The 13,684-nt window shown below is 43.5% G+C and overlaps 1 protein-coding gene across 1 annotated transcript in view; it reads left to right on the forward strand.

The window, feature by feature from the left end:
- The window catches only part of Prkar2b (protein kinase cAMP-dependent type II regulatory subunit beta), a 90,362-nt gene that overhangs the window by 59,019 nt on the left and 17,659 nt on the right, over positions 1–13,684 (forward strand). Inside the window, exon 5 of the mRNA XM_041658586.1 lies at positions 13,272–13,378. Coding sequence (XP_041514520.1) covers positions 13,272–13,378 — 107 coding nt within the window. The remainder of the gene's footprint in view (positions 1–13,271; positions 13,379–13,684) is intronic.

Here is a 13,684-nt window from a genome sequence, read left to right on the forward strand (position 1 = left end):
ATAAGTGTTCTGCTTTGTCATCACGGGTCATGTTTTTGCTATCTAGTGATTTAGAAAAGAGCTGCTGCTTGTTCCAAATGTGAAGAACCAACTTTTACTACTTACTTCAACCTTGGGTTTTTCAAACTCCACCTCTTCTAGTTTTCAGATTGATGTCTGAGAACATCAAGTCCTGCTGGTTTTTAGATAGGATTTTTGTTTTGTTTTGTTTTTGTTTGGACATTTTTTTTGAAGCACTAAGGCTCTACATCATACCCTTTTATAGGTCATGCTTACACCCTGAAATACTAAAAGAACTCAATAACTTCTTATATAACCTTATATCATGTTCTCTAGGAACATGAATGACATTTGGACCTTGTACGTCATCCCTGAGCTCAGATTATTGTTTTGACATTTCTGGTTGTTGTTTTGTTTTGTTTCATTTTGTTTTTTCTTTTTCTTTTGTTTTTCTTCTCTGTTTTTTTGTTTTTGTTTTTGTTTTTTGTGTTTTTTGAGACAGGGTTTCTTTATGTAGCCTTGACTGTCCTAGAACTAATTCTGTAGACCAGACTGGCTTCGAGCTCATGGAGATCCATCTGCCTCTGCCTCCCGAGTGTTGAAATTAAAGGTGTGCACCGCCACTGCCTGTCTTTGTCTTTGACATTTCCCATTGCCTCATTTATTCATTTCTTGAGGGCAGAACACACACCTTTTCCTGCTTCATTTAGCTCTTTAATGTATGCCCCATTGTCCTTTGTACTCACCAGTGCCTGAAGCCAGAACATTCTGAGTTACATCCTGATTTTTGTAACTATGCATACTTGGTAGTAATATTTCAAATAGATTTGGTAATTTTAACAAAGTAGTGGTATTTAAAGACTGTCTAGGGCTGAGGGGAGATGGCTCAGTGAATAAAATGCCTGTCCTGCAAGCGTGAGGACCTGAGTTCAGATCCCTGGTGCCCCTGTAAAAACCAGATGTGGCAGCGTGTGCCTGTAACCCAACACTAGAGGGAAGGAGGTGGTGTGTGTGGAGACAGGTAGATTCCAGAGGCTTGCTGACAGGCCTGTGTAGCTAAATGACTGACTCCAGATTCAGTGAGAGACCCTGTCTCCAAGAAGTAAGGTGGAGTACTATAGACACCAACATTGATCTCTCTGGCCTCCATGTGAGGATAGCGTGGGAAAATGCATCTCTACAAACACATGCATGCAAGACACACATGCACACACACACATGTATCTCCACAAACACAGGCATACAAGACACACATGCACACACACATGTATCTCCACAAACACAGGCATACAAGACACACATGCACACACACATGCACGCACAACAAATAAAGGCTCAAATCTCGAAACGTACAGTAATCTCTGATTGCTTCCAGATGTGTAGCCACCTCATGCAAACAACTGGAATTGAACTCAGTGGGCCACATAAACGAAGAAAAGATATAGGAGGGGACTTCTTGGAAAGAATGTGTTCAGAGGGAGAGGAGCAAGGGGGGGTGATGGGGGAGTGGCCAACATTCATTATATACATGTATAAAATTGTCAAAGCATAAAAAGCACTTAACCCATTTGAAAGTTAGTAGGAGCAAACAGATATACTAAACAGATCACAGTGACTCTTTTAGCTGTGATTCTGCTCTTCTGGTATGGATTCATCTGTTCCTTCCCCTCTTTTTCTTCTTTTTCTTTTCCATTTGGCCTGGTGTGTGCTAAGCAGGTGCACTGTACTTATAAACCCAATCCACTTTTTACTTTTATTTTGAGGCAGTGTCTCAGGACCGAGTTACCCAGACTGAATTTTACCTCATTCTGTAGCCCAAGCAAGCCTTGTAATTGATCCTTCAGACTCGATTTCCCAAGTAGCTGGGATGAGAGACCTGAACCACTGGGAGTAGCTAAATGAAATCTTATATGAAAAGGATTTTACAAAGATTAAACCATCTGCTAAAAGTCTTTTGTAACGTCCATACTACTACTTGTACTATGGTCCTGTAGCCTGCACTATGTGTACTACGATACTACGCCTGTAGCATGCTGACTGCACCAGAGTCGGGAGTCAGGCAAGGGGCTGGAGATTGAAACACACACACACACACACACACACACACACACAGAGAGAGAGAGAGAGAGAGAGAGAGAGAGAGAGAGAGAGAGACAGACAGACAGACAGACGCAGGTCACCCTTGAAACAAGAAAGCCAAGAATGCCAACTTTACTGTGTTCCAAGACAGCTCATATAGTGCCTTCGCTGACCAGTGGCCACACCCTAGCTTTTGGGATTGTTCAGCTGCAAGCCACCAGAAACCACTCCCCTGCCATCAGGGTCTCGTGCTCAGAGCAGCTGCAAGCATAGGAAAACAAGCTGTTTACTCCAGCAGGCAGGGGGTTCACAGTCCCCAACAGTCTTCAATGTGTAATATAAAAGCCAGTTCATTGGTGGAGACAAACAGCACCAAAATCATGAATTAATATTACCGATTATTTTATCGGAAAATATATTTACTTTTTATTTTATTTATTTATTTATTTTGATTTTCGAGACAGGGTTTCTCCGTAGCTTTTTGGTTCCTGTCCTGGAAGTAGCTCTTCCAGACCAGGCTGGCCTCGAACTCACAGAGATCCGCCTGCCTCTGCCTCCTGAGTGCTGGGATTAAAGGCATGCGCCACCACCGCCCAACTATTTACTTTTTAAAAATCTTTTGTTTGGAGGTATGTTCATTCTGTAAAGGCCTGACTGGTGTCAAACCCAGGGTCATCCTTCTCAGCCTGCCGCCTGCTGGGAACACAGGCGTCACTCAGAGTTTGTCTTTGAAGTTGAGCTAAGGCCAGCTTGATCTCTCCTCTCCTCTCCTCTCCTCTCCTCTCCTCTCCTCTCCTCTCCTCTCCCCTCCCCTCTCCCCTCCCTTCTCCCCTCCCCTCCCCTCCCCTCCCCTCCCCCTCCCCATCCCCCTCCCTCCCTCCCCCCCTCCCCTCCCCCCCTCCCCTCCCCTCCCCTCCCCCTCCCCGTCCCCCTCCCTCCCTCCCTCCCCTTCCCCTCCCCATCCCCCTCCCTCCCTCCCCTCCCCTCCCCCTTCCCCTCTCCCTCTCCTCTCCCAAATCCTTTTCAGGATGACATAGAATGTTATAAACCGAAACACCTTAAACACTTGTGTATAGCTGCCTGCCTTCCTTTTCCTTTTCCTCCTTCTATTCACTGAGACAAGTTTGCACTGCCCATTAGTTCCTGGGCACAGGGTCATCCACAGGACATGGGGGGAACTTTCCAGTGGCCATAGCCCCCAAAGAAAAGTGCCTGCTCCTCCTGGTAGCCATCAGCCCCAATAGCTGGCCTGCTAGGGACTGGGCCTTGTCTTGTGCAGGTAACTGCAGCTGCTGTTAGTTCATATGTGCAGCAGCCGCATTGTGTGCAGAGGACATGCCACTGCGTGCCTCCCATCCTTAAAGTTCCCTTTGTCTCTTCTTCCACATTGTCCTGTTCATGGTGGAGCAGAGGACTTAGCAGTCTTAGGTGTTTCCGCTGACAATTAAAAGGGGAAACGTGTGAGGAAGATGGAGGAGGACAAAGGAATGGAGCCCATCAGGAGACCATCCCATAGGCCCGTGGAGAGAAATGGGCCTGAACTAAGGAAGGGAGAAGGGGTAAGCCGAAAGGAAAGGATGGTTGCTTGGCATGCAGGATTAACCGACGTGGTACTTGACAGCTGGTTGGAGTGGGACCGAGGACAGTCTAGGATGACCACCAGTGTCCCACCGCAGTGACCACGAGGCAATACCTTTCCAGAACTGGGAGAACTCCAGAGAGGAAGGAGAAACAATAATTACCAATTAGCACAAAGAATAATGTTGGCTTTGTAGCTACTGTCTGGTTTGAATTTCCTGAGGTTAGGGTTTAGCTTGAAAATTTCACTCCCCCCAGACCACAGAACACTCTCCCCTTGGAGTACTGTATCGTGCAGATTTTCTAATTATTAATGTCTTTGAAGATATTCCTTTCATGAATATTTTAATGTCCCACTCAGTAGGCCATTTTCCTCCTGAAGTATTTCTAATTTGAGGCTCTCTGGAACAATTTCCCGATGCTCTTCCATTAATGCCGAGAAAATTGTTGCTGCCGAGGTGAGTCAGAGCGTGCCTGAGCTCGGGCTCGAATTTGCATTTTGTGAGAGAAGTAAATGTGGGTTTCTTCCAATGGCTGTCAGCATCACCGTCAGCCTCTGCGCATTAAATATTTCCTCAGTTCTTCTCACTCTATGCATAATTATGGGGAGGTTAGGCTTTGATTGACTAGAGCAGACACCTGTCACATAAGTAAATTTCTCTATTTTATTAGGAAATTTTCATATGCTGGTGTGAATTCTTTATAATTTAAAAGCAGTGTTTCATATGTCTGCTTAAAATGGAGCTAATTCTAACATAACCAAAATTTTTATTGTAACAGTTTATTTCATTTTTCCCAATTGACATTTAGAGTCAGAACTAATCAATAAAGCTGATACTTCTGCTCTGCCTTCCCTAAAAGAAACACATCATAAACAAGTAAAATACAGTATGAGCAAGCCATTTAATTAGTCTTCAGGATTTCGGTAGGTGACCATATGTTGCCTGAGGTAGATGAACTCATTTGCGTAAAAGGTCCCTGCTGGGCCGATTAGCATCACGTCAGGAAATCCCTGCCTCATTGCCCTCCTGGCTCCATCTCCAGCCCTGGCTGCTGCCCATGAACAGGAGCCAGGGCTCACCCACGATGAGGAAGGAACAAAAACCACTTGCAAACCTATCACTACCATTTCCTTGTGCTTCTCTCAGTCCACGGGAAAATTAAAAATTTTGTTCTCTAAATAGAGGGTTTTTTTTTTTTTTGAAAGCCTCTGTCCACTGAATGCTGGAATTAAAGGCATATGCCGCCACCACCTGGCAGGTGTTTCTTTTTAATCAAGAAACTTTAATTACACATAAATTTACTAAAATTCATAATGAACAAAAGTTAGTGAAAGGAAACTTCCCTACAGCTCTGTGTCCCAGAAGATCTGTCTCTCAGTCGTCAAGGCCTTTACATTATCTTGTGTAGCAAACTTTTCTTTCCTGGGAGCCAGCTCCCAAATAACCACACAGAAACTTATTATTAATTACAAATGCTCTGCCAATAGCTCAGGCTTGTTACCTGTTTCTTGTTGTAAGCTCTTACATTTTAAATCTATCTATATTCCTTACTTGACGTTCTGCCATGAGGTTTGGTACCTTTTCTTAGTACGGCAAGTTCATCTCCGTCTCTCCACATCTCCTCTCTATTCTGACCTCCTTCCTTTTTTCTTCAGGCTCTCATTTTGTCTAAAGTCCCACCTAACCTCTACCTGTCCAGGTACTGGGCAGCCAGCTTTGTAGCACAAACAATAAAAATCCAGAGACAGAAATTGGGGTTCAACCTGCAAACCAGAGAAGCAAAGCAGCCAAGCCACTAGAGAAGTCCTACCTCTACCAAGGTGACTGTAAACTAAGCAGACTAAGCCTTTCTCTCCTCCCATCTTACATTCCCTGTCGTGCTGGGATTAAAAGCCTGTGACTCTCTAGCACTGGGATTAAAGGTGTGAGCCACCACCACCTGGATTTGTTTATGCATTGATCTTGTGTAGCCCAGAATGACCTTGAGCTCACAGAGATCCAACTACCTTTGTCTCCCAAATCCTGAGATAAAGGTGTGTGACACCATTACCTGATCTCTAGTGGCTTTAGCTTTGCCTTTGGTCTCAGGCAAGATTTATTATAAAAATACAAATAATATACAACTACACAACTTCTTTATTAACACAATCACAGTAGCATATTTTCACACATGTCAAGGGATATTCCACACTCTTGTTCATGTCTCAGGGTTGTGTAATGCATATACGAGTAATTCTATTTAAAATTTTAGTGGCAGCAATATTTAATGCAGTGTTCTCTTTTGTTACACACTGTATTAGATACCATAGAGATATATGAACATAGAGCCTCTACTTTTTAACTTTTTTTATTAGTTCTTTGAGAGTTTCAAGTTCCCTGCATGGCATGTGTTGTAATTACCCTTCAACTCTTCCCAGACCCACCCTCCTTTCCCTAAGTGACCCAACTTTGTGTCAAAACAAACCAACCTTTCAAGACCACTTTGCGCTGCTGGAACTATTCTTGGAGTGTGGTCTTTTACTACAGCATGTCTTTCCCAGCAGCTAACAACTGCCAGTCACTGCTCATCTGGGGGTGGGGTTGTGTGCCCAGCTTCCCTGTCTATCGGGGATTTGATCTGGCCTGGGCTCTCACAGGTTTTGCGTGTGCTAATCATAACTGCTGTAAGTTCATCTAGTACCTGCACTTCCCAGCCCTGTGAACGCTAGCTGGTGGGAGGGGTGAAGTTGCTAAGTCCATACCATCTTGATCTCATGTTTTATGTCATGTCTTCAGTATACATTCTTACTGCCAGGTTTTGGAGGGTAACCAAGATTAATGGTAATAGCTTATGATGTTTGAGGGTCAATGGGACCTCATTACCCAACAACTCCAAAAAAGAAACCATTTCTGGACCTGGGCTTTTTGCTAGCCTATGTTGTCCAGTAGGGGCATTGCTACCCTGTTATAGGGTAATCCCATTTCTGCATCTCTCTCTCTCTCTCTCTCTCTCTCTCTCTCTCTCTCTCTGTGTATGTATTTCTGTATGGTTTTTGTGTGTGCACTCAAGGTGCTTCCCACACACACTTAACATTCAAACCACCAAACAATGTTAAGTATTCACGACCTTGGATTTAGCATAGATTTTTAGATACCAAAAGCAAGAATGAGAAAAGATACATAATGAACTTCGTATCGCCATGACATTTTATAAGTCACAGGACGTTATGCCCCCCAAAAGTGAAAAGATAAGCTACAGAATGGAAGAAATATTTGTTGATCATGTACTTGAGAAAATTATAGTGTTCAAGATACATAAACCATGTAAGAAGTACAAAAATCCAATTTTAAAATGAGCAAAGTACTTGAGTAGCTTTCTCTAGAGAAGACAAATGACAAGCAAGCAGATAAAAAGATTCCTAGCATGGTTAGTCATTAAGAAAATGGAAATCAAGGCCAAATAAAACACTACTTCATCTCCACAAGGGCAGCTATAATTAAGTAAAAGAAAAACAACAAATGTTGAGGACACGAGGACATTAGGACTCTCTCGCATTGCTAGTGGAAAGTAAGTAAGCAATTCAGCTGCTGTGGTATATCACTTGGGAGTTCCTCGAAGCTAAGTCTAGAGGTACTGTGCAGTTCAGTAATTCCTTTATCGGTTGAGACAAGTAGTAGTGCATGAATGTTCATAGCAGCACTGTGCACAGTAGCCAGAAGGAGGTAGAAACAATCCAAATAGCCATCATCAGAATATGGGATCTGAGCCAGGCCGTGGTGGAGCACGCCTTTAATTCCATCCCTTGGAAGGCAGAGGGAGGCAGATCTCTGTGAGTTTAAAGCCAGCCTGGTCTACAAAGTGAGTTCCAGTATAGCTAAGACTGTTAAACAGAAAAGACCCTGTTTCAAAACACCAAAAAGGAGAAAGAAAAGTGTGAGATCTGGGGGTCGAGGTCAGGTCATCAGGCCTATGTGCAGGTGCCTCTGTCCACTGAAACATCTGACCCAGTAAATGGATTCTAAAATTTACATCCAAAATAGATAAACCTGGAGAGGCAGAGTCCTCCAGAGCCTACAGTGTTGAAGGCCAGTCAGTGAACTGATAGTCACCAATCTTGACAAGTACACAAGTTTGAGTAGCGGCACCAGATAGAGCCCATGTGAATCAGCGGGACAAAGGACAAAGGCAGTAAGTGGCACTGGAACAAACAGATGCCATATCCCAAAGAATCTAGACAGATTTTATACCCCTCATGAAAATTAACCCCAAATGGGCCAGAGACCTCAAAGTAAAATGTTTAAGTCATAAATAGTGTAGATATCTAGATGATTTAGAATTTGGTGCCTATTTAGATAGGATGCCAAAAGTTCAGTATATGAAAGAAGCAATGAGATGAACTTAACGAAAATTAAACATTTTAAGACCGAGTGTGGTGCTGCAGTCCTATAATCTTAGTGCTAACAAAACTGAGGCAAGATGGGGTATGAGGTACGGGACGTGTATGGCTGCATAGTGAGGGCCTGCTTCAAAAAGAGAAAAAACAAAACTATAGTGTTTGGCTCTCAACAAGCCATGAGCAGAGAGAACATGTTTGCAAAAGATATACCTGATAAAGAACAGTTAAACAAAATGCACCAATAAGTTTTACAACATAGCAGTAAGCAACAACCTGGTTGGAACTTAGATCAAGACTGGTAAGATAGATCAGCAGATAAGGTTGTCACATACAATGGAATAGAAATTGGGTGGGGAATGTATTCACATATTGTTTATTATGCTACATGAGCTTTGAAGACAACATGTTAAGTGAAGTGAGCTAGATGCAAGAAAACACGCTTTGTCATTCTGTAGACCGAAGTTTCTGTCCTGCCTGGTCCCACAGCCATTCAGTCTCAAATAAACACACAGAAGCTTATATTAATTATAAACCATTTGGCCTATTGCTCAGACTTGTTACTAACTAGCTCTTACAACTTAACCCACAATTCTTATATATGCTTAGTCACATGGCTTGGTACCTTTTCTTAGTAAGGCGTTCTCATCTTGCTTCCTCTGCATCTGTCTGGTGACTGACTCTCTGCCTTTCTTCTTCCCAGAATTCTCCTAGTCTGATCCTCCTGCTCATACTTTCTGCCTGAGTAATGGTCAATCAGTGTTTTATTAAACTAATACGAAGCCGGGTGATGGTGGCGCACGCCTTTAATCCCAGCACTCGGGAGGCAGAGGCAGGCAGATCTCTGTGAGTTCGAGCCCAGCCTGGTCTACAGAGCTAGTTCCAGGACAGGCTCCAAAGCCACAGAGAAACCCTGTCTCGAAAAACCAAAAAAAAATAAATAAATAAATAAAATAAAATAAAATAAACTAATACGAGTGACAGACTGTACAGTGTGCAAAGATCATTATCCCACAGCATAAAATATTCAGAAAATAGATATCTACATAGAGAATAAATAGATCATGGTTTCTAAGGAGCTAGAGGACCATGAAAATAGCAAATGTGTACTTAATAGATGCAGGATTTCCTTTTGGGATAATCAAAATATTTTAGAACCACATAGGGAGGGTTGATGCTCAGTATCCTTTGTCACCAGGGAAAAGCAAATCAAAAACAGTGAGATACACCCATCAAACAGCCCAAATCCAGAACCCTGATATCACTGAATGCTGTTGAAGGCGTGAAGCAACAGGAACTCTGGCTCATGGCTGGTGGGGATTCAAAGTGGTTTAGCCCCTTTAGAAGTGGTTTGGCGGTGTCTACTTCACTATTTTCCTATACTCCAATTCTTCTGCTCCTCTGTATTTGCCCAGAGATGTAAAAACCTAACATTCACCCAAAAAATCAGGATACAGTTGTTCATAGCAGCTTTGTTTATAATTGCCCAAGGTTGGGAGCCACCAAGATGTCCTTCAGTGGATGAACGGATAAGCAATAGTCCATTCAGACAGCGGAATATAATGTAGTAAAAAGAAGTGAGCTGGTGAAGCCATGGGAAGCCATGGAGGAAACATACATTAATAAGTGAAAGAGGCCAGTGTGAAAAGGATAGACCTACCTGATTCTAACTGTCAAGACATTCGTAACAGGAAATGATGGGGTCAGAAATATAAACTCGGCGGTGACCAGGAGTTGAGGGATGGGAGCGATGAACAGCTGGGTTCAGAGCATTATTGGGGTAACCCTAGCTGTGTCACTGGTACTTTTAAACCTAAGAGAGTGGCAATGCGATGCTTTTGTAGGTGCAGAGCAGCAGATGGAGTGGTGTCTGTGGCTAAAGCATACTTTGAGGATGAGGTTTAAATCAGCTAATTTAAGTCTGTGCTCGGGGAGGCTTGTCCATGGATGGGGGCAAGGAGCATCGGAGAAATGCCTCCCTCACTGTCTGCTAGGAACTTGCAAGTCCTCTGAAAAATAATAAGACCTCTATGCATTAGTTCAGGCATGCTAATTTCTGTTAATTTTTTCATTCACTAGCTGTTGTAAAGGACTAAAGCATGTTTTCAGGAAAAAGAATAAAACTGGAAATCATTATGCTGGGTGATATAAGCCAGTCCAGATACTTCTAGAATCCATATATATGGGGCAGGGGGTAGAAAGGGAAATCAGGAGGGAAGATGGATATATCAGAGGTGTGTGTGTGTGTGTGTGTGTGTGTGTGTGTGTGTGTGTGATATTCTATATATATACATAATCATATACATAAACATGAGGGGGTAAAAGAGAAGGGTAACAGAACGTGAGTGGACTGAAAGCAAAGGGAAGACTGGGAGATGGAAAGGAACGAGTCAGTCAAAGGAGGCCAGAAGCAGAGGGACGGTCATGGAGGAACACAATTAGAAGAGATAATGACTCTATAGGAAATCCGTGATGAAATCCAGTAGTTGGTACTCTTACTTTAAAAACTAATATAAAAACGTAATGGCTAAAACATACTGTGAGGACCAGACGATGGTAGAGCACACCTTTAATCCCAGCACTCAGGAGGCAGAGGCAGGCAGATCTCTGTGAGTTTGAGGCCAGCCTGGTCTACAAAGGCTAGTTCCCGGACAGGCTCCAAAGCTGCAGAGAAACCCTGTCTGGCGGGGTGGGGGGGTGGGGAGGTCATACTTTGAGGATAAAGTTTAAATCAACCATTTTTAGAATGAAGTCCCTCCTCAAGAAGCCCTGAGCTCAGCAAGTTTGAAAAGCACTTCCCTGCTTGGGAAAGTCTGCATTCGCCTGCAGCTGCAGAAGCATTGTCTTTGCAGAACAACTCTGATTGCTTCACATCTCTCATTCTGAGGCAGATCTTTACACAGTGTTAAAACCGCCACGAAACCCTGTGGCCCCATGCTGGCCGCTGGACCTGCCTGGTGTGACAGATGGTGGGTTCCTATGTAGGACTTCTCTCTCCTGAATGCCCCTCCCTCAGCCTGTTCCGCTAATGGCAGGTTTTTAACATTTCACTTGCCTCCTTTCTGAGTGTCCTGCCAGAGAAGGAGGAGTCAGGGTGGAGGGTGTGCATTTGAAGCCTTACTAAACATTGCCAAGTTTCTTTGTTTTCCTGTTCTTTCTTCTCTTCCTCTTCCTCCTCCTCCTCCTCCTCCTCCTCCTCCTCCTCCTCCTCCTTCTTCTTCTTCTTCCTCTCTCTCTCTCTCTCTCTCTCTCTCTCTCTCTCTCTCACACACACACACACACACACACACACACACACTGGGATCTCTATGTAGTTCTGGCTGTCCTGGAACTCACTCTGTAGACTAGCCTGGCTTCAAACTCAAGAGATCCACCTGCTTCTGCTTCTGGAGTGCTGGGATTAAAGGTGTGCGCCACCACCTCCAGGCACTGGGTTGTTTCTGTAGTGTTTATTACGTGTGTACTTTTTCGTAGAAGACTGTGGAAGTGTTTCTTCCTCATGATGACTCCAATACAGAGCTCTATCCTCGAGTCTGAATCTTTTCAGATCTGATAAGTGGGTATGTGAGAAAAGTGATATCTTATTTCAATCTTAATTTGCATTTCTCTTCATTTTTGAGAGAAGCTGGGCATCCTTTTTCAAAATTATTTTAAGACACACCCCTCCCCAGAAGCACAGTGGCATCCTAGACTCAACCTAGACTTGGGTTTTGTTCATTGGCTTAACTGGGCTCCTTAATGCTCCCTTTCAGCCTGAAAAACTTTCCGTCCTGGAAAGTTTATTCCATATTTCTTCATTTTCTGTTTTCTCTGGACTTTTTCTTTTCTTTGTTGACTTTGTGGTTTGGATTTTATTCTTTCTTATTTTATTAAAATATTCAGTTGGGTGGCATTTGTCATACCTATACCAAGAGCAAACCTTAATGTAAATGCAGACTTTGGGTCATTGGGTCTCTGAGTGAAGATCAGGTGTAGCAAACCTACCATCACGCTGGGGGTCGTTAATTGTGGGGAAGGAATTGTGAAGTCCTGTGAGACTGTCTCAGTGCACCCATGGACCTAAAACTGCTCAAGAGGTTAATTTTAAGAGGGAAAAATTTAGCAGTCATGTTTTAAGATTTTTGTCAGGATCCTTTAGTTATGCTGTGAGTCTGTGAGTATAATATCACCCCGAGCCATCTCTGGGTGGACAAGCAGCACTGTCTGAAAGCTCTCTTCTGCTCCTGAGACCTCTACTGTGTGTGGTTGTGTTAAGACTTTCAACAAACAACTGATTGTCAGGCCTGAGGAAGTAGGGCAGTCTGTGAGCTCAGGTGTCACACCCGGGGGCCCTCGTCCTAGCAAGTTTTCTGGGCTTGCTTTCTGTGCTGGTATTTGGTGTGTCTGTACAAGCTCTCTCTGGGTTGTTTCATCTCTCTCTGCTCCCTTGTTTGGGAAATTAAGTCCAGTCTGGGCCGCTAAGCATTGTGTCTGGGAGTAAAGGAACTTTATAGGAAGGTACCTGACCCACGTACGCCTTTAAACCGTCCAGCGTGTTTTTATCCCCACGTTTTAGCTTCACCCTCATGGACCACATAATTTTATTCTGAATATTTTCTACACTGTGCTCATTGGCCACTCCAACACTATTAAATATAGTTTTGCAATTTATAAAGACCTTTCCCAGGAGACGGAGACGGTCGGTTTCTGAAGACAAATGTAATGACAGAAAGACTGGCAGAATGTGTGCTGGAGTCTTCTGTTGCTACTGTTTAGCTGCCCTCCACCCCAGTCTGTGTTTTGTTTTGGGCACGGGAACAAGCTGTAGAACTGAAGGCAGGATGTAATCTCACTAGGTATTTAGGAGCCTCCACACTAATTCACGCAATGAGCAGTAGGAGGTTTTGAGAGCAGACAGCTTAAGAAAATTTGAAACAGTTCATTTCCACCCTAATTATTTTTGTTTTTTTTTCTTCCTCCAGATGTGTGGCAGTTTAGTAATTCTTTCTTCATGTGAAGTGGTGATAGTTACAAATGTTCTCAAGTAGATGGATATCATCACTTTCATTCAGATGTTGAATATGAGAATCAATAGTGCTCTCATTTGTATGTGGTGAGGGATACTGACTTTTCTGATAAAACTCAATGGTAATGATATTCTGATTTCCTAGAAATCGTCCACAAAACCAGAGATTGTGTGATTCCTTGAGAAACTGTGTTCTTGATGCACTTAAAGACATCTTATCTCTTTAAAATATAGGAGCAGATGTCTCAAGTGTTAGATGCCATGTTTGAAAAACTGGTCAAAGAAGGGGAGCATGTAATCGATCAAGGTGATGATGGTGACAACTTTTACGTCATTGATAGGTAAGTTTCATCCAGCTTTACAACTGACGTTTAAAAAAATGTGTTGTGTACAATCTCAGCCATCATTGTGACTGAGTGAGAAGCCAGGCTCAGTCAGCATTGATGACTACTGAACCTGCTTTACATTAGAGCCCAGTACGTTCTCTTCCCGTTAGAACCCAATGACCCACTGCAGATGAAACACTCTGGTTCACAGAAGTGACAGGGCTTGCTTGAGGTCACCCTGGCCGTGCATCTGACCCACAGCCAGGTTCTCTGTCCCCCACTCGTGTTCACGCTCATGGCTCTGGCCAGCACCGCCTGACA

Source organism: Microtus oregoni, unplaced genomic scaffold (genome assembly GCF_018167655.1).
Source record: "Microtus oregoni isolate MIOR12 unplaced genomic scaffold, Mior012 000009F_ref0000495, whole genome shotgun sequence".
NCBI lineage: Eukaryota > Metazoa > Chordata > Mammalia > Rodentia > Cricetidae > Microtus > Microtus oregoni.